At 55.9% G+C, this 19946-nt stretch overlaps 1 protein-coding gene across 1 annotated transcript; it reads left to right on the forward strand.

Moving 5' to 3' along the window:
• Positions 1-418: 418 nt before the first annotated feature.
• On the forward strand, positions 419-19934 carry TFAP2E (transcription factor AP-2 epsilon). The gene is made up of 7 exons (XM_027900022.1): positions 419-445; positions 541-987; positions 1283-1334; positions 15769-15997; positions 16216-16334; positions 18958-19099; positions 19639-19934. Exons 1-7 carry the CDS (start codon positions 419-421, stop codon positions 19922-19924), a joined length of 1302 nt encoding a protein of 433 aa, XP_027755823.1. The 3' UTR covers positions 19925-19934.
• Positions 19935-19946: the final 12 nt, after the last annotated feature.

The raw sequence follows: 19946 nt of genomic DNA on the forward strand, positions 1-19946 counted from the left end.
GGACAGGGCTCTCAGTGTGCGCGGCCTTGGGCGGGGGGCCCGGGGGTGGCACCCGGGGAGGGTGTGCGGTACCGCGGGGAGCGGGGCCGCCCGACGGTGCGGGGGCACCACTGGCCGCGCTCCCAGGGGGCGGCGGGCACCCCTCGCCCCCCGCCCCGGCCGCGTCCCGCCGCCGTCCCGCTGTCGGGAGCCGTCGGGGCCCCGCGGGAGCGGGCGGCGCGTCCCCGTCCCCGCGCTCTGACGCGCGCTCCCGGGGCGGCGGGCGCGCCCCCGCCGCTATAACTGGCGTGCATGGAGTCGGGGCCGGCGCAGAGGAGCGGGCGGGCGATGGGAGACGTCGCTTCGGCGGGATAGAGGGGCGGAGACGGGGGCACCCCCGGGGCCCGGCCCGCCCGGGGCTCGCCGCGGGCCCGCACCGATGCTTGTGCACAGCTACCCGGGCATGGTGAGTGCGGGACGGGCGCGGGTGGGACGGGACGGGGGGTCGGGGGTCCGTGCCTACCTCACCTCACCTCGCCACCGCTGTCTCCGCCGCCGCAGGACCGCACCGAGGGGCTGCCCGGGGCGCCGGCCGGGGCCCGCCTGCCACAGCTGCCCTCGCTCAACCAGGCGCCCTACGGCTCGGCACCGCCGCTCTGCCACACGCCCGCCGCCGACTTCCAGCCGCCCTACTTCCCCCCGCCGTACCCGCAGCCGCCGCTGCCCTACCCGCAGGGCCAGGAGCCCGGCTACCCGCACCTGGCGGACCCGTACGCGGCGCTCAGCCCGCTGCACCAGCACCAGCAGCCGGCCTGGCCCCCCCAGCGCGGCCGGCAGGACGAGCCGGGGCTGCTCTCGCAGACTCACCGAGCCCTGGGGCTCGACCCCCGCCGCGAGTACCCCGCTGTGCCCCGCCTGCTCCACGGGCTGCCCGACGGCAGCCACGGCCTCGCCGACGGCCCGCTGGGCATCCACGGCCTCGGTCACCACGGCATCGAGGATATCCAGGTACGGGGGGGCTGCGGGAGCGCCTGGAGGGTGCCCGGGGGGTGAGGGGGACACGGCCGATCCCGCCGCCTGTGCGCCCGGGGGGTCCCGGCCGGGACAGGTCGAGCCCCGCGGTGTCCGTACCCCCCGGGCAAGCAGGGCCGCCTCGCTGGGATCCCCGTTACCGGGGATCCTTCTTGCCAGAACGATTCCTCCTGGCCGGGGGCAGCGAGAGCACCGGGCCGGGGCCGCACTGTCCCGGTGCCCGCCCTCCCCGGGAGCCGCCGGCTGACGGCTCTTTCCTCGGTGCTTTCAGGCCGTGGACGACGGCGGGATGAACCTTCTCGATCAGTCCGTGATCAAGAAAGGTAAGAGCGCGGCGGCTCCGCGGGATATGGTACCGGGCCGGGCTCCGTGCCCGTTGCTGCCCTCGGGGCTCCCTCGCGTCGGGTTCCCCCCGCGACCGCCGTCCCGCGGGGCCGACCCCCGCCCGTCGGGAAGGACTCGTTGCTGTTCCTGGCGAGAACGAAACGAAAGCAGCGGGTCCCGGCGGGCCAGCGCACCCACCCGCCCCCGGCCCTCGGCTCTCCCCGGAGCGGCACCGCGGCCGCCGCTCCTTCTCTGTACCGGGCACCGAGGGACCCGGACGGGCGAATCGGGTTGTGGCGGAGCCCCGGGGCCCTCCCCGCCGGCGGCCGCTGATGGTTTGCATGGGAAGCCCCGGGGATGCCCCAGCGGGGCTCGGCGGCAGCTCCCGGTCCCACCATCCCCGGCCGCCGCTTCGCCGCTGCCCCTTTTCCTTGGAAATGGCTGTTCTAGGAACACGCGCCTGCCAGCGGGGCATTAATGACCCGCATTAATTGAGCTTTAATCAGAACGCAGGAGAGGCGTTTCATCAAACACCCGGGAGTGAGGGATGCTCGCGACAAGCTGCGGGGTGCGTGGGCAGGGACCGGCCGTGTCTCCTCGGCTTTGGGCCGGGCAGCAGCACCCGGTAGCCCTCGGGAAACACCCCGCAGTGGCAATGTTTGTCTGGAAGTTCGGTTGGAGTTACAGTGGTTTGTTGGGGTTTTCCCCTCCTTTTTCCAAACGCGCCATTAGTTAAAATTTTTCGTCTCCTGTCGAGGGGATTTGTTGTTGTTTAGTGCCAGGTTTCTGCCTAGGGATTCTCCAGTCCTCGAGTCTTGGAAAGAAGAAAAGAAAAAAAAAAAAAAAAAAAAGGAAAAATGAAATTTAAATATCCCTGGGTGAAGGTGGGCACGGTGGGAGCAAGTTGCCTGCACCCACTGTGTCTGCAGACAAGTTGCTCTTCTCACCCCGGTTCTCGTTTTGATTTTTTCTTTCTTCCTTTTTTTTCCTTCAATATATATTTTCCCCATCCTTGTTTTTTTTCCCCTTTTAAAATGATTTTTAGTGTTGTTTTGTTTGGGTTTTTTTTAAATTTTTTTTTTCTATTATTATTGCTCTCTTTGGAGCGCGAAGCCCCGAGTTTGCTGGAGAAATCGATAAATCCAAAGCCCAACGGGTGTTTGCAGGGGGACGCTGGCGATTACCCCTGGAGGGACGGGACGAAGGCACCGGGGGTTCCTTGGAGCAGCCGCTGCACCGTGCACTCTGTCCCGGCACCGCTCCGGGGCTTCAGTTCTCGTTCTCCCTATTTCGGTGGCCACGCTCCTTCTTTCCTAAGCCTGGAAACCCCAAAACAGGCGAGTTCGGCTCAAAAGAAAGCTGAGGAGTTATAGAAGCTGAAACCGGGAATTCCAGATCAAACGCCTCTCCTATCTGCGCAGCCTGGGGAACAAATTCCTTTATATTAGGTTTATTTAATTTTTAAAAATATATAATGCATGGTCGTTCTTACTCCTCTGGCTCTGCCAGCTTGGAGATGTGTCCTGGAGCCCCAATGGGGCCAGAGCCGAGCCCGGGCCCCCGCGGGTGAAGGACACCCCAGGAAAAAATATAATTAAATTAAAACTATCGGAGGCAGCTCCCGGTGGGTCCCGGGCGGTGCAAGGAGGGTAGGTGGGCAGCGAGATTCGGGGACCCCCTCTCTGCAGGGAGTGAGGTTAAACCCTAAAAAGTGTCGTTTTGTCCTAAATCGCGCCGAGATCTCAAATACCGATTAATCCTGGAATTCCTGGCGGAATGGCCGTCGGATAGAAACCTGATAGAAATCTGTGCGTGTGAAAACAGATACATTTCTCCATAATTAGTTGCCGAGATACCGTTGTCCTAGTTCAACAATATATTAATCACTTACCCCAAATCCCCCTTTAACTCCCGTCCTTGGAGGCGAGTTTGGTCGGGATCGGCCCGGAAAGGGAGGGAAGCGGCCGCAGCTCCGCGCGGCCCCCGCAGCCGGTCCCCTCCCGTATCCCGGGGCTCCAGGACCGTCCCCTCACCGAGGGTCCCTCCCGGTGTCCCCCCACACCGACGGGCCCGGCGCTGCCCGGGCCGGGGAAGGGGCTGCCCGGAGCCTCGGAGCTCGTTGCGGGAGCATCCCTGGCTGCGCGTCTCCTTCCCCTCCTTTTCCTTCTTAAATAAACTTCCACGGTTCCAGCCGTTAATATCGTTCCAGGGATTTTCTGGGGATCTCAGAGTCGCGGTGTGCTGATTCCCACCACCCCCGCCCGGGTGTTCACCCGAGCCCGCAGCGCTCCTGGCTGCAGGTAACCGGGACTTTAGGAAGCAGGACAAGGGGGTTTTCGCCCCAACACGGGCTCGAGGACTCCCCTCGGGGTCCCCGCCCCGCAGCCCCGGCAGGGATTGAGCAGCGCCCGTAGCGCAGAGCGGGGAACCGGGTCCCGGCAGCGGGGACAGCCCGGGGAGGCAGATCCCGGCTGGAAACAGGAGCTCGAAGCTCCATTTCCACCGTTGCCCTCGGGACTGTGTCCCATTCGTTATCCCCGTGGACGTCCCTTGGGGTGACGGGTGATGCGCGGTGTCCGTGTCGGTTGTGGGGTGAGATGTGCGAGGGAGGCAGAGCCGGGAATTCGCTTGGAGCAGGGAGAGCTTGGACAGAAAAACAGAGGATGAGTTCTGCCCGTGCTGTCGTGACAGATAGGGGATAGATTTAGTTTGGGAATTAAACGGATAAAATCTTGTATAGGGCAGCGGAACCTTTATGAATATCTTGTATCTATGTTTGTTTGTTCTTCCTCTTTTCCAAAAGTATTTCAGAAATATTTGTGTCCTTTTGTTGTTGCTGTTGTTGTTGTTTTGTTTGTGTGGTTTTATTGTTACCGTTAGTATTAATTTATTTTTTCCTCCCAAGAATTTTTATAAGACCAGGGAGGTATTTGACTTGAAAACATTAAAATTAACTCTGAAAAAGTTTAGTCCAGGGCTCTGGCTGCTTTAGGCTACAGCAGCTCAGGCATTTTCTGCTCCATTCACCTGCTTCCTCAGTGTTTAGTAGCCCAGGTCAGCTACTGAGGTCCAGCTGTGAGACCCCCCAGACATAAAATTGGAGGCCCAATGAGCCCCGAGCTCCTGGTGCAGGTCCTTCCCTCGGTTGGGCGAGGAGAGAGGGACTTTCTGGTTATGAAATCAAACATTAGGCCCCCGCACTCAGTAGCAAAAAATCCTGCAGCTCGGTCGTAAAATAAGGAGGGGTTTTATTGCTTTCACATCCTTTCAGGATCAGCAGAAAGCTTCTGAGAGAGCCTTTTTATTACAAAGGAAAATATGAATCTCTTTCCCTGGCACCCGGAGACGCGCCGGGGCGCGGGAGCAACCCGGGGTGCTGCCAGCGGTGGGTCAGAGCGAACCAAGGCCCTGTGGCAGCAGGAGCAGGGTGAGCCACAGGGGCCTCTGCACCCGCTCACGGGCACGAGTTTTGGCTGTGGCATTTTACAACCTGGAGCAGACACAGAGCAGGGTGTAACCAGCGTGGGCTCGCGCTGGCACCCGGGCACGCACGGCACACATCCCCAGGGTTCGCGGGGGGGCCTCGGGATCTGGTCCTGCCACTGTGCCCCGTGTTTGTGGGTCCTACCCTTGTCCCCTGTGTTTGTGGATCCTGCCACTGTCCCCTGTGTTTGTGGGTCCTGCCACTGTCCCCTGCGTTTGTGGGTCCTGCCCCTGTCCCCTGTGTTTGTGGGTCCTGCCCCTGTCCCCTGTGTTTGTGGATCCGGCCGCTGCCGCTCTCCCTCGTGGTTGTGGAAATCGTTCCGATTTCCACCCGAGGCTTTCGAGCTGCTCCGAGTGGCAGTGCTAGCGTTTCTGCTCAGGAATGTGGACCTGTTTGGCTGGATGCTGGACAGACAGACAGATGGAAAGCTGTGCCTCAGAGCCCACAGTCAAGAATATTGCAAGAAGTAGCTGTCACTACTAAGGAATGCGGCAGAGGAAGGAGATTAAGACTGAAATCTTTAGATCCGCTCGCCACCGCACGCGAGCTCCAGGTTTTGATGCAAAGTCTCCCCAAGGGCTCCATGTGCTGCTGGTGGGACCAGGCCACTGGTGTGGTGGCAGCGGTGCCATTTCTCCTTTGTTTTGGTGCAGGGAGGAACTGAGCTGTGAGAAATGTAAGAAACCAGATGTGGCAGGGAAAAAAATCCTGAAAGAACGGTAGATTAGATAAACATCATTTCCTGTGACAAGCAAGGTAATAAATGAGGTCATCCTCTAAAACACCTGGGGCTGCGAAGACTGGGCTTGGAAAGGACTGTCCAGGGCTGTGGGTGGAGGCACTTGGCCTCCAGTCAGCTGCAGGGTGCTGGGCTCAGCCAGGAGCGCTCCCTGCTCTCTGCAGCTTCATCTCTGGTGGAAGTTTGCCTGAGTGGGAAAAGGGGCTCACCTGGGACAAGCCAGGTCTTGACTGGTAGCTTTGCTTGCCTTAGCGCTGCTCACGAATGCTTTAAAGTTTTGACAAGCCCTCACACACACCGGGAGATAGATCAGCGTTCCTGAAAACACGGTCCCACCTCCCGGTCCCGGCGCTTCCCCCTCGCGCGCACACGGTGCGCGGCAGGAACACCTACTAATCAAACAGGGGAACTTGAAAGAAAGTTTTTACTCTGAACTGCATCCAGATCACCATTCCTCCATTAAAATTATATTTTTAATGTCCTATAATTGCACCAGGATAAGCCCAGGTGTGTGTTCATGTGAGATAACACACGCGGGTACCGGCGAAGGCGCTGGGCTTTGTCTCAACCTCCCCAGTGCCTCCCAGGCATGTGTTATCTCCAAGTTTCATGTACCTTGTCATGACTTACTGTTTAATTAGATGTTTTTAAATGAATTTTTTTCTTTGTTGGAAATAAAGAGCAGCTCTTAAAGGGTAGGTTCAGAAAAGCCAGCTCGGGTTGCTCTTTGGCGTGTGGCTTGAGTCAAAACAGCAGCACCTCTGCTGTTGGACTCCAGGTGAGACTACTCCATGGACAGCAGCAAGACAGTACTACAGACATGCTGGGCTGGCTCTGGAGCATCCCTCCCTCCATTCTGAGGAGGTATTTTTGCAGCTCAGTGGCTGCTGCCACCACCCTGACTCCCACAGGAGCTGCTTCTTTTATCTGTGGGCTGGCAATGGGGCAGCCTTGGCCAGGTGACACCCTGTGGTGTTTGAACCTGCAAAGGAGGCGGTGCCAAGATCTTATTTTTGTAGATTGTGCCATGCCACAATCACCTGCCTCACTTGGGTGCCACAGGCCACCCACCCACTGCAGACCCACAGAGACCCATCCATGTCCCTCCAGCCCAGGGTCACATCAAACCTGCAGCAGAGCAGAGGCAAACACAGTCTATTCCTCCCAGTTTAGTAATATTCCAAGATATATGATCTCAGAAGAAAAGGTTTGCAGCCTGTCTTAATTATTTGAAGAGCTTAAATGAGGTTCTCTGAAGTCCTAGACTAGCTCCCTAACCACTAAACCATCCCACCCTTTCCTGTGTGATCCAGGGAGTTACTCACTCTTGCTGTCCTTCCATTTGTTTGTTTATTTTAATTCTTAATGGAGGAACTAATTAACAAATGTGGATGTGATGCTTGGAACTGGTGCATGCTCAGCTCTCGTCCCTGTGCCCTGTCCCAAGCCCAGCTCTGCCATGTCCAGGTGTCACCTTCTCTTTGATGAGAGGTGAAGTGCTGTGGATCGGTGGGAAAGGGAGGAGAAGAACGGGAGGTGAGAGGGAACTGCTAGAAATGAGCCCAAGGTACACACTGTCATTAAACATCCCCAAACACAGTGTGTCACTGCTCAGGAGCAGGATGAGGGGAGCTGGGAGCAGGTTCACCACCACAGCCTAAAAATCCATCACAGTGTCTGCTGTGCGTGCTTGGGATTCCAGCCGGGCTGAGTCTCCCCACCCTCTGTCTCAGGCATTTATCTGGCATCAGTCACCCCACTGCTGAGGCGCCAGGGAATGAGGGATCGGGTCAGGCCCCGTTCCCTGCAGACTGGTCAGACAGGTCCCAGGGAGCAAGTGGTGGCCCCAGTGAGGTGCCTGTGTGGGGATGGCGTGTCCCCAGGGCTCCCTGGGAGCCCCAAAGTGGCCACATGCCTGGGAGAAAGCAGGACCATCAGCTCAGGGCTGGAGAGGTTGGAGCAGAGGATCTGACTGAGGATATCGGGGGTGACTCCAAGTTCTCAGCTGGTAAGAGAGGGGGCAGCTGTCGAAAAACCATCATCAGAGGCTTTGTCCCACCGATACACTGGTTTTGGAAACCCAAGGCATCTGAGCAAGGAAAAGTAAAAGCATTTTCTCTGTGAAAATGGGCGAGCAGTGCCTGTCCCCAGAGGGATTCCTGGTCAGGCCGGTGGCTCCGGAGCAGCCGCTGATTCACGTTGCTGTGGTCAGATCGAAATCCCACCAGCTCTGCTGGCTCTGTATGTGAGCTCTGTATGAAGAGAAGAATTTTTTTTAAAATTATTATTCATGTTTAATCTTAGCTGAAGGGTCTTTTGCCCTTCAGTAATCTAAATACATTTAACAAATTGACAGGAACGTCACCGTGGCTTCGGCGGGATCCGCTGCCGCTCTCCGAGACACCACAGCTTTGTTCTCCCCTTTTAGCTGATGTGGATCCCAGCCACGCATTCAGGTGCATCCGTAGGGAATACAGGGGAAAATCTCTCAAGCATGAGACTGCAAAATGGATTAAACTGTTTAAACACATAAAGATCCTGTAGACCGGGTGCCAAGATGTTTTTGCTGGTGGAGGAATGAACCTGGGGTGGTTGATGCTGCAGGCAGGATGATGGTGTGTGCGGGGCTGGGAGCACTCACTGCTGCACAGCCAGGGGTGGCATCGGCTGGGAAACTTCCCTTGGTGTCACAATGGAGATGTGTGGGTTTTTCAGTTCCCCTGGCTTAAACCCTCGGGCTCTCCAGCCTCCCGTTTCTGTTCCTTGCCTTCCCGAGACCTGCATGGTTTGTGTGGTGAAACGTGAGTTCTGTACAAGCAGAACTTGAACTGAATTTTGAGCAAGTTATGAAGTAATTGAACTGAAATTTAAATAGTTATTTTTCTCGTGTAGATAGGAGAGGGTGTAGCTGCAGATCCAGGAAAAAAATAATTTAGAATCAGGGGAAGGGAAATAATGTGAATTACCAGACTAAACTGACTTCTCCAGTGAAGTCGCTGTGTCAGGGCAGCTTCAAACCAACAGTGACAAGACACAATGTACTGTGCAGGGACACTGGTACCAAGATGTGGTACCCAGTGATTTGGGGGAGGCTGAACCTTCCTGCCCCATGGGTCTGTCCCAAAGCTCCCCAGGAGACACCTGCAGTGACACACGGCCAGGGCTGGGTCAAACCGAGGCACAGAGAGAAAAAGGCAATTAATATCACATGACACCTTCACATTTCTTTCCCAACCTGATGAATTGATTTGCATGGGAAACAAAATGTTAAATATGGGAGCTTTGCATAGGCATGGGACCTCTCCTGATTAGCTTTCTCATGGGAATAGTTTGAGGCTGTATCCCTGTTCTCCTGTGAGGGTCCCAGATCCATTTCCCTATCAGTACTCAGCAATCTGGAAAGCACAGAGATAAACCCAAGATTCTTTCCATCCTTCCATTTGAAAAGGCCTGATGACGGTGGTTCCTAGAGAGGCTCTTTGACACGGGGACTTGGTTCAGGTTGTGCATTCAAGATAAAGAAAATACCTGTATAACCCCCTCTGGGAAGAGAGGATAATTACAGAGTGTGGGTTTGAAATACAGCTGATGGCCCTGACCTCCTTCCCTGGACCATCAATAAATACCTCTCTGCTGAAACACCAGGAAATTGGAGCAGCTGAGCTCTGCAGCACCTCCTCCCCGAAAAAGGGCTTTTAAAGGGATGGCGGGAGCAGCTGCCCCTGGCTCACACCCACAGCCAGATATTCTTTATGTATCTATCTCCATCTTATAATTTACATCAGAGGCATTCAAAAGAAGGTTTGGTGAGCTCACTGACTGCTCTTCCTGGAAGACAACAGCAATCCCTCACCCCTGCATCACTTCCATCAGGGGCTGCACACAAACATCCATCAGCCAGCGCTTCCCCCCGCTGCCCACCCAGAGCGGGGCAGAGCGGCAGGACCCCCGTGTAGGGCACAAACAGGGGGGTTTGGGGCTGTTCTCGCCGCACCTGCAGAGTGGTGGAAGCAAAACCTCGGCACCTGCAGCAGGTTTGGAGGGTGTGGGGTCCCCTCGCAGCTCAGAAATGCTCCGGTCTCTGCCCCGCAGCGATGCCCGAGGCAGCCGAGCTGACCGGGCCACGGCCCCGGAGAGGGGCGGGGGGCTCAGAGGCTTTGAGGGGACTGGAGACAGTGCTGTGGTGCCTGAAGATGAGCAATTGCTTTATCCCAGGTTGTCTCCTAGGGCTATTCGCTGATACCTCTTTAAAATGCAATCTCAACTGTAGCACACTCTGACTTTTAAAGGGATGTCGCAACAAAAGCTCCGATATTCCAGGGATTCCGCCTTCCTGGAGGAGGAGAATTTACCTGTAATGCATCTGAGGAGAGAAGAAAACTGACTTGTAAGACGGGCAGCGATTTGCATGTTCCCTCTGGACTTGTTTTTCCCCTCACAGCACCCCGAGCTCCAGCTGGAAATGGAACAGAACAAATAACACCGCGATAAGCAACTCAATTCCCAAGTACCACAAATTTTCCTGCTTACGAATCATTTTGCAAGCAGGCAGCACATTTCTCCTATGGAAATGAGTCAGTACTTTTTCTTTTTTTTTTTTTCTTTTCCTTCTTTTTTTTTTTTCCCCTTCTTTTTTGGAGGCAAACTTTCTTTTCCCTTAAATTCTCTTCCCCAGAGATCGGTGTTGTGCTGCCAAACCCCGAGCACTGGCAGTGGCTCCTGCAGCTCCCGGCAGCACCTGCAAGCAAAACCTGAACCCAGGCTGTAAATGCACCTTTTTCACTGAATATTTTCATATCAAAGTGGCCATTTCCAGGAATCACAGGGGGGTAATGTCAGCCACAAACTTTTGTGAACACAGATGAGGGAGGAGCTTGGGCATGGAGCATCCTGAACCCAGACCCTGTGGAAGAGGGAGGCACAGGGCCGTGGGTTGGTCTGTGCTGGAACTCCTCAGGGAAAAGCACGAAAGTCTTCGAGCCTTTCTAGGTAAAAGCCTTTGAAGAATGGGTTTGTTTTGCTCCTTCTCTGTGACCTGGAACTTAAAAGCCAAGGGACCCACCTCTGCAAGCCAGAACAGAAGTGGCAGAAACTTTGTGGTTTCTTTTGGAACACTTTGAAGGCATGAGGCTCCTCGCTCCATCCGCTGGATTCCCGGCTGAGGGATCCATTCAGAAGTGGTTTTAATCTTTCTCCAGGCTGTCTCCTGAAAAACCCTCATGGAGACATGGTTGTGACATTCCATCCCACCCACAGCATGGCTGGAGGTATCAGGACCTCGTGTTGCTCACAGGAATTGCCTTTCCACGCTTGTCTGCTGCTCCAAGGAGCACATCACATCCTGTGCTCAGGCCATGGACCAACCCCTCCTGGCTACATTCACCACCCAGGGAATTCTCACCTGAAGAAATCTCTCCAGAGATCACTTGGCAAGTTTTAATTGGGTATCACAGCATCCCTCCCAGGTAGACATTATTATGTTATATTATTATCTCCAATTTGTTGCTGGAGACAGTCAAACCCAACCCGGGCTGGTGACCTGCCCTGTGTTGTAACACAATTCCATGCTGGCAGTGCCAGACACAGGGAGACAACCCCAGGCAGGCAGAGTGTTCTCCAGCTCAGGGAGGTCAAGGGACGAAGCTTTTGGTGCTCTTGGGCACCAAGAACTGTTTGAAATCACCCTCTCCCTCTGTATCAGGGGGCTTTGTGCCACAGCAGGTGGAGTTGTACGAGCTTCATCATCTGCCAGTTCCACCCAGGGTACATTGAAAAGACAAACCAGAGCTGACTCAGCACAAAAAAGGCACCTCTGGTGGGGCATCACAAGTCCCGTGGTTCAAAGGGCAGATGAAGCCACGAGTACCTGCTGCCAGCACTGAGGCAGGTGGATTGTAGGGTAGTTCGTGTCCCTCTCCCCAGCTGCCCTACACACAAGGTGTATTGCAGGGCCACCTGCCTTGAGGTGTTAAAGGCAGCAGTGAGGTGCTGAGCCTGATGGAGACGCTTCCTGGGATGTTGCACAGAAGAAGTGAGAATTGCTTCCCTTCCCACACTCAGCAAGGGATTGTACACCTGCTACTGCCACACAGCCCTTCCCAACTCCAGCCAACTCCAAACCCCCAGAGCACCATGAGCCAGGACGATGTGGTGACTGACAGCTCGACCCCGCAGCACCCAGCAGGAAATCCAGAGCTCTAAAAACAGAGACTGTCCTTGATCAGTCTGCAGCACAGCCTTCCCAGCACCTGGGCAGCAGCTAAAGCCTGGATTGCTTGGAAAGGCATCCCCACAGACTGGAATTACACACACAGGTCATGCCCATGCACCTAATCTTTGGTAAATCATTTAACTTGCTCTGTGCCTCATCTTTCCCCGGCTGCACTAAGGAGCTGGCTCGAGCCAGGAGCGATTTAATTGCTTTGGTGGCTGGTGCTGTACCGGCACCAGGCTGAGGATTAGTAATGCATGAAGCCCTTTGAGGTCTGCCAGTATAACCTTGTTCCAAAATCAGTTTTCTGTTTCCAATCCAGCCCCCCCTGAGCCGTGGCTGCCTCACAGTGTTTACCTGCATCCCCGAGCTCGGCAGGTCAAAGTGTTTCAAAGGGGCTTTGGTGGGTGAAATCTGCAGCCAAGCTCACCTGGATTTGCTGAATTAGAGGTAGCAGGATTAGTCTGAATAAACAACTATCCCAAGGGAAAAAAACACTGGGCAGCTAAAGAAGAGAGCAAAAAAAATTTAGGGGGACAGAGTGAAGCAACCAAGCCTCAATGAATAGTAAGTGCAGATGGCAAAGACGGCTGTAAGAGAGAAAGACCTTGCACTCCCCAGGGGCTTTCTGAGCAGTTGCTGGAGGGTTTGATATCTCCTTCCCCTTTCTTTGACTGTATCAGCCCAAACCCAGTTTGTGTCCTGCCTTTTATACCTTCCTGGGGTGTGGTGGGGTGACCCAGGTGAGCCCTAACCCTCCCATCAGGCAGGGCCAGAGGGGTGCTGGTTTGAGCACCAACATCCCACCCTTCCCTTGTCAGCCTGTGTGAAGAGCTGGTGTGAATGAGCACCCCTGGGATGCATTTCTGCGACAACCCATGGTCAGGAGTGGGAGCTAAGCCTGCCCAAACCCCAGCCAGGGGGATGAGCAGGTGGGAAAGGTCCTCCCCCACACCAAAAATGGGTGCCTCCTACGGCTGATGGCGGAGAACCTCCGAAGGGGTGACCGGCGCAGTGCCACGATGTGACGTCTCCACTCCCATCTGCAAAGCGCCACGTGGGGTTCGGGTCCGTGCCGTGTCCTCCTGCCCCCCTGCCCCGCGGGCCCCCCTCGTGCTGGGGCCGTTCAGTGCCTCGATCCCCGTCCCCAAAGCCCCGTCTCGCTCCCGCAGGTCGTGTCGTTTCTCTGCGCCGCGGCTGGGACGACCCCTCGGCACGAGGCTGTGGACGCAGCACCGAGTGCTGGGTCAGGAACCTGCAGCCCCCTGGCCTGGCTGGGCAGGGCGCAGGGGTTCGGAGCGGGCCGTGGGGCTGTGGGTCACGCGCTGAGCCACCCGCCCCGCTCTCACGCTTCCTTCTTGTCTGCAGGCTGGCTCAGGTGCTCCGATCACCTGCTGCTTGCGGGAGCGGGAAAGCAGCAACTGAAGATCGAGGGGGACTTTTGGTTTACTCAGATGGCGAGAGACAATTTTGGTTCCCCAAAAGCCAAGGAAACAAAGCTGTCAGGCTTTAATGGTAGCTTGTCTCCCTCCTGCAGCATGTTTATGGGCAAACAAGCTGCAGATCAGACCAGGCAAACAGCAGCAGGTGAGGCCAAATAACAATAATTCATAATTAATGGCGAACGTGGCTTTGTTTATTCTTGTTGTACTGAGGCAATGCTAATGGATGAAGCTGTTCCAGGGCTCCGGGGACCGGCTCAGTTCCCAGGGCTGCCGCCTGCTCTGTCCCTCCCTCACGCCCCGTGTGCCCCGCGTGGGCATGAGCTCCCTGTGACACGGGTGCCCTGTCCCACAGCTGCACCAGCCCAGAGTGACGGGGCTGTGGCCTCGGCTCAGGCCTGGAGGCAGCAGAGCAGTGCCAATATCCACGCTCAGTGCCGGTGCCTGGCCCTGTTTGCTCGTGGCACGGAGCGGGGCTGACCCCGCTGCGCTCGGGTCTGGGGCACAGCTTTCCAGGGGGTTTGTTCCTCACGGTGCCATCGCCCCTAAAAGCTCCAGTACGCGTTTGCCAAGCGTTGTGGTGTCTCCATGCTGCACATCAGCATCACCTGTGCCTCCCCACCGCCCTGCTGCTGCGTGTGGGGTGAATGGCAAACGCCCCAGAGATGGACCCAACCCTTGCCCAGCCCTGTTTGCCGTGGGCTCCCGCGTTAACCTGCACTGGTGCCAGCTGGGTTTGCCCCCTCCCCAGCCGCCGTGTCCCATGGGTGTGTGGTGAGGCACCACCCCCTCCCTGCATGGCTCTGCCAGCCCGTGGTGTGCTCAGGTCCCTGGCCACGCATGCAGCTCCACCGCACGATGCAGGAATGCACAAAGACCCACACAACCTGCCTTAGAGAGGACAGCACTCCTGCAGAGCCTTTCACATGGTACTACAGCCAGCACCTTCCCCCCTAGGGGGGTGGTCCTTGCTGCAGCAGAACCCTCACGCTGGGACTGGGACCTGCAGGGCCTCGGCAGCGCTGCCTGGATATTTGCAAACCACCCTCTGACTTTTGATTTTAAGGGATGCCCTGGAGACTAACCTAACCTGTTCCAGGACTGTGGAAGAAAGCTTTGAAGTTGCTGCTTCCTGGAAATGGTTTTGGTTTCCTACGTCTCATGGGGATGTTCCTGTCCTTGTTCTTCCCTGAACATCCCTGAACCGGCCTCAGTCATGGCAAACACCGACCACAGCTGCTGGTTCCAGCAGGGCACTGGTGCATCCCGCCCTTCCCTCCCTGACTCTGTACAAGTTTCATGTTGGGAGGAAACTCCATGTCCTTCAGTTCATTTCCATTCGTCCTTTAGTCTTAAAACACGAGCCATTTTTATGTAAAGTGCTGATTTTTGTCACTGGGCTGGATTTACAATGCGCTGATTGGAAGCACCCCCTCATAGGTCCAGTCTGTGTACCCTCCCCAATTAATTCTGGGGTTTCTGTTTCATTTTGGCCATGTGTGTTTCCTCTACAAACCCTGCACCTCACCCTGGCATTCACTGCTGTGTTACTTGCAGGAACCATCTGACTGTGGAACAGTCATTCCTGAGGAACCACAAAGAATGCCAGGGAGAAAATGATCTTTGGATTCTTTCAAAACCTGCATTATTCCCCAAGTTAAATTGGTTATTAGTTTCAGAACAGAAAAGCCAAAAGAGACTTGGCACAAGTCTCAGCCACAGTTTTAACCCATAAAGGTTTATTGCGTCTAAGAACATTTCTTATGGAATGACAAATGGGAAAACTGAGCCCCTTCATCCCTGTGCGACGCCACGGGCCTGATGCAATGCTGCAGTCACCAGTGCCAAACCTTGTGTTAATTGACTTTTGCCCATTAAGTAAAGGGAAGTCTGCGCTGGATTAATTGGGTTTGATCTTCTCGAGCTTCCTTTAAGCCAGGGATGATGAAAGTTCAGGCTGTGGCTGGTTGTGGGGCTGATCCCAAAGCTGAGGGCAGAGACACTCTCTCCCCTGGTTCCCATGGGTGCATGCTGGAAGCACAGCTCTTGGCCAGCCCAGCAGCTCCCGGGTTTTGGGGCAGGGAATGGGGGTGGTGGCTCAGGGGGTTGGTCCTGGCTGGTGTGCCGGGCAGAGCTGGGATTGGTACCCCAGCCAGCGGGACCCCAGCCCTGCCACCCCCCTTCACCCGAGGTGGACAGGGAGAGGAGCTGGTCACAAGTCCAGCCACTGACACTGTGGACAGTCCTCAGCCTTCCAGGAGACCAGCCCCAAACCTTGGCTTTAATCACAGCCGAGCTGGGAGGTGTGGGAACGCAGGCAAGAGCAGCATCCAGGCTTCTTCCTTTTTGTAAACTTCGCTCAGTTTAGTTTCATCACCCCACATCTTTTCACTGGGGAAAACAGAGAACTAATTGAGACATCCCAGCAGCTGTTTGTGGATGGCAGGACACGGTGTGGGAGGCTGCAGAGCTGCCCGGAGTGTCACCACGCAGCGTCCCTGGCTCCGGGGTCTCTCAGCTACAGTTTCCTCTTCTCTCTCCCTTCCTTGTCTCCCAGTGCCCATCCCCTCGAAGGCCAACGGCACCACCATCTCCAGCCTGTCAGTGAACAAAGATGGCCTGATTGGAGGGGTGACGAATCCCAACGAGGTGTTCTGCTCCGTGCCCGGCCGCCTGTCCCTCCTCAGCTCCACCTCCAAGTACAAGGTGACGGTCGGGGAGGTGCAGAGGAGGCTCTCGCCCCCAGAGTGTCTCAACGCCTCTCTCCTCGGCGGGGTCCTCCGCAGGTGAGCTGCTCCAAGAGCCCTGGGATCTGTGTCTGGCGCCAGATCTTACCTCTCAGATAAACGGGGATGAGAAATTCCAGTGTGCGGTTCACTGGGGAATAGTGTTTTTGTTGCTTCATCGTCTCTCCTCTCAGACCTCAAAGTTTAAACTGGGATTATGGTTATTTTAACATGAACTACACTGAATTTCCCCCCTCCCCTTTGTTTTCTCTTTTCAGAGCCAAATCAAAAAATGGGGGTCGGTGTTTAAGGGAAAGGTTAGAGAAAATTGGATTAAATCTACCTGCAGGACGGCGCAAAGCTGCCAACGTCACCCTGCTGACATCCCTCGTGGAAGGTAAGAGCTGCTCCCACGGGGGTTGGGAGTGCCAAAACTTCCATTCCCTTCATTTCCAGCATTCCATAAACCAGAGCACCTAAAGTATGGGTTGGTCACCACCAGCTGAGCCTGGGAATGTCCCCTGTGTAAGCCTCTATGCTGGTCCAAGCACACATCCTTTAAAATGAGCAGACCCTTGGGCAGGCAGAGGGCTGAACACAAATTAAACCAAAAAAGCTTGAGCAAAACTGCCAAGACTCCACAGCTGCTCTGCAGCCCCGTGCACTCACCTCGGGCACAACCCCCTCTCTGTCAGGGCTCCATCCCCACCCCAGGTCTGTGCCTTGTCTCCTGGGAGAAGGAAACGTCCCTCCTCCGAGTCCTCCCCTCCTCCCTGGCACAGCAGGGGATGAGTGAGACATCAAGGAGATGCCAAACAGCTCCGAGGTCTTGCAGGTGGAGCTCAGGTGTGCAGAACCCGCCCTCAGAGCGTGGCTGTAAGGGTTGAGCGACGGAAAATGTGCGTCCCTGCCTGGACGTGTGGGGTGCCCCTGCCCAAAGCCGCTCGGTCATTTCCTCCCCTCCTGCTTCTCTACACCGTGGAAATGATGATGTCTCCAGTGAGTCCTGGGAGGAAAGGACACGGGGCACAAACAAATGGAATGACAGCTCTGCCTCCCTCCGAGCTCCGGAATCCATTGTGTCCGTGCCCAGGCAGCTGCCTGCGGATCCTGAATAGAAAATCATCCCCATTGTCGCCAGCAAATTAAATGACCCGCTTCATTAGGCCGAGGTTGTTACCCAGGGCAGTTGGTTTGTGCTGAATGGAAGGCTGATTTCCATGAGAAGAAAAAGAAAGAAAAGAACGAAGCAAAGAAAGGAAGGAAGGAAAAATGTACAGTTTGGGTTCGGGTGGCTGCTGATGTTTTGGTTCCTGCTTACCAGCTCATGGTAAATAGGAGTGGTGCCATGTGTGCTTGGTGGATATAATTTCTTCCTGGAACATGTGATGGTACCAGGGGATGTTCCACCCAGAGGAAGGTGCTGCTGCTTTCCCTGACCCCACACACAGAACTGGTTTGTGCCCTTCTGTCCCAGGCACCCTCTTTCCTGGACATTTGTTGTCTTGGCTTACTTTGTTCTCTCCTCTCTGCCTTCTTAATGTCTGACCCTTTAAAAGAGCCCCTGGGTGTCTCTTTGAATGTTAATGATATATTTTTTCTTACACTGACCCACTCACACAGATGGGGAGGAGGTTTCTGCACCAGGCAGAAACAGTTCCCTTTGGAATCCTCACCAAGTACACAGAGCACTCACCCTCTCTTTGAGCAACTGCTCCATGAGAGCAGCAGGGCTGTATTTCCACTCCAGAAACACCCCTAAGCTCTCAAAAGAGCCTCAGGCAAGCTCCTGTGGCTGCATGGCCCCCCAAGTGCTCTCCTGCAGCCTCTCCTCCCCAGGCTCTGGCTCAGTGTGGCTCTAACACCTCTTCCCAAAGCCAGGCTGCCCTGTTCCCCTGACAGCTTTCTAATCCAGACTCCAAACTGCCTTTAAGACATTCAGATACGCAGCCACTCGCACACTCATGGAGGAAATGAATCCTGGCTCCAGCCTTGTCTCTGACCATGGGCTCACTCAGCCAGTTTTTATCATCCCAGTAACACTGTTCCAGCAGTTGTTCCTCTCTGACTGTCCTTTAACACACAAACAACTGCAGTTCTCATTCTTTAGGTTTACCTCACTTGCTCCCACTTTGAAGGAGGAGCTGAAGTGGAAAGTGCTGTCCTTACGTGGGAAGCACAGGCACTTCCCCCTAACCGAGCTCCAGGAGCTGGGCAGGCTGGGCTGGGATCTGGGTTAATGCTGTTAGGATGGATGGCCTAATACGTGTGAGCAGCAGGGGGGCAAGTCAAATTAGCTCTGCCTGCCTGACCCGGATTTTGGGTGTTGGGCATGATCAATGGCCATCAGCTCTGATTATTTCCACGGGGACGCCTGGAGATGAATCAATTCCATCAATGGGTGGGCATTTCCACGGGGTGATGGATACACTGCCTGCACGTCCAGCCCGAGGGCCCCGGCTCATTGTGGGAGGATGAAACCCCCTTCCTCCTGCCCCTTCCTCACAGCCCTGCTTTGTTCTGTGCTCACAGGGTTGAGGTTGCTCTTTCACCCTCCAGCCCCCATTTCTGCTCAATTTGGAAGGGCCAAGCAGGAAATCTGGGAAGAAGTAGGGAGAGAAAGATGCAGCAGGGGATGTCCCCAAGTGAGAAATGTCTCTGCTGCTCTTCCCTTTGGAGCAGGTGCCCAGAGTCACACCTCTCTCTGCTCCAAAGCCAGCACCTTCCTGATGCTCTTTTAAAAGGCAGTAAAGGAAGGATCCAGCTGCTGTTTAGAGCAGGCAATGGCTCATTTGGCCCCCATGGACTAATTGCCTTGCAGAGGAGAACAAGAAGCTCACAGCAGTTTCTGCACCAAGAGCTGAAGGTGGGGAGAGCTCTTGGGCGCTCACTGGGAGAGGGAAGCACCCCAGCGCCACCAGAAATGAGCCCCAGCAGTGAGATGGCTGAAGCTGCTGCAGAAGTTGTCCCCTGGCCCAGGGTGTGGGCTGGGTGCTGATGTCCCTCTGTCCTGCCCACAGGTGAAGCCATCCACCTGGCCCGGGACTTCGGCTACGTCTGCGAGACCGAGTTCCCGGCCAAGGCTGCGGCAGAGTACCTGTGCCGACAGCACTCCGACCCCAGCGAGCTGCACACCAGGAAAAACATGCTGCTGGCCACCAAGTGAGTACAGATGGCAGCCAGCCACCGGTGTGCTCGGTGCCCACAGCCCGGGGGCAGCCTCAGCCCCCACAGGTTCCTCTTCTGTGGGAGATGTGCAGAAAGGGGAAAGGCCTGCATGGACTGAAGGGCTCGTTCCTCCAGGGGAGGGGGTAACACAACCATGGGGGAGCATTCTGGCACTGCCTCACGTGTCCCTTCAAAGCAGGAGCAGTGGCAGTGGCTCCAAATCTGCAGCCAGGAGCTTTCCACAGGCTGGAGCTGAAAAACCCTGGTGGGGAGGTGGCTGTTGGTGCAGGGAGGAGGAAAAGAACCCCCAGACACACCCAGAGAAGTTGTGGCTGCTTCATCCCTGGAAATGTTTAATGCCAGGTCGGATGGAGCTCTGAGCAACCTGGTCTAGTGGAAGGTGTCCACGTCAGGGGGGTTAGAACTGGATGATCTTTAAGGTCTCTTCCAGCCCAGACTATCCTGGGATTCTATGATTCTGTGCCCCGCAGCTCTCCAGGAGCCGGATCATGACCAAACCCTCTCTCTTTCAGACAAATTTGCAAAGAGTTTGCAGACCTGATAGCCCAGGACCGGTCGCCGCTGGGGAACAGCCGCCCCTCGCTGATCCTCGAGCCCGGTGTGCAGAGCTGTTTGACTCATTTCAGCCTCATAACCCACGGCTTTGGGGGCCCGGCCATCTGCGCCGCCCTCACCGCCTTCCAGAACTACCTGGTGGAGTCCCTCAAGGGGCTGGATAAAATATTCATGAACAGCACGGGGAACGGGCACACCGGGGACTCCAAAGCGTCAGACAAAGAGGTGAAGCATCGGAAATAACGCGCTGCCTCCCCCCCGGTGG

This window comes from Empidonax traillii, unplaced genomic scaffold (genome assembly GCF_003031625.1).
Source record: "Empidonax traillii isolate 1590-97213 ecotype Southwest subspecies unplaced genomic scaffold, ASM303162v1 scaffold700:size438121, whole genome shotgun sequence".
Lineage (NCBI taxonomy): Eukaryota > Metazoa > Chordata > Aves > Passeriformes > Tyrannidae > Empidonax > Empidonax traillii.

Coding starts and splice junctions, on each gene's coding strand:
- TFAP2E (XM_027900022.1), top strand. CDS start 419: ATGCTTGTGCACAGCTACCCGGGCATG. Junction 15,998..16,215: donor CTCGGCGGGGTCCTCCGCAG/GTGAGCTGCTCC, acceptor TTCTCTTTTCAG/AGCCAAATCAAAAAATGGGG. Junction 16,335..18,957: donor GCTGACATCCCTCGTGGAAG/GTAAGAGCTGCT, acceptor TCCTGCCCACAG/GTGAAGCCATCCACCTGGCC.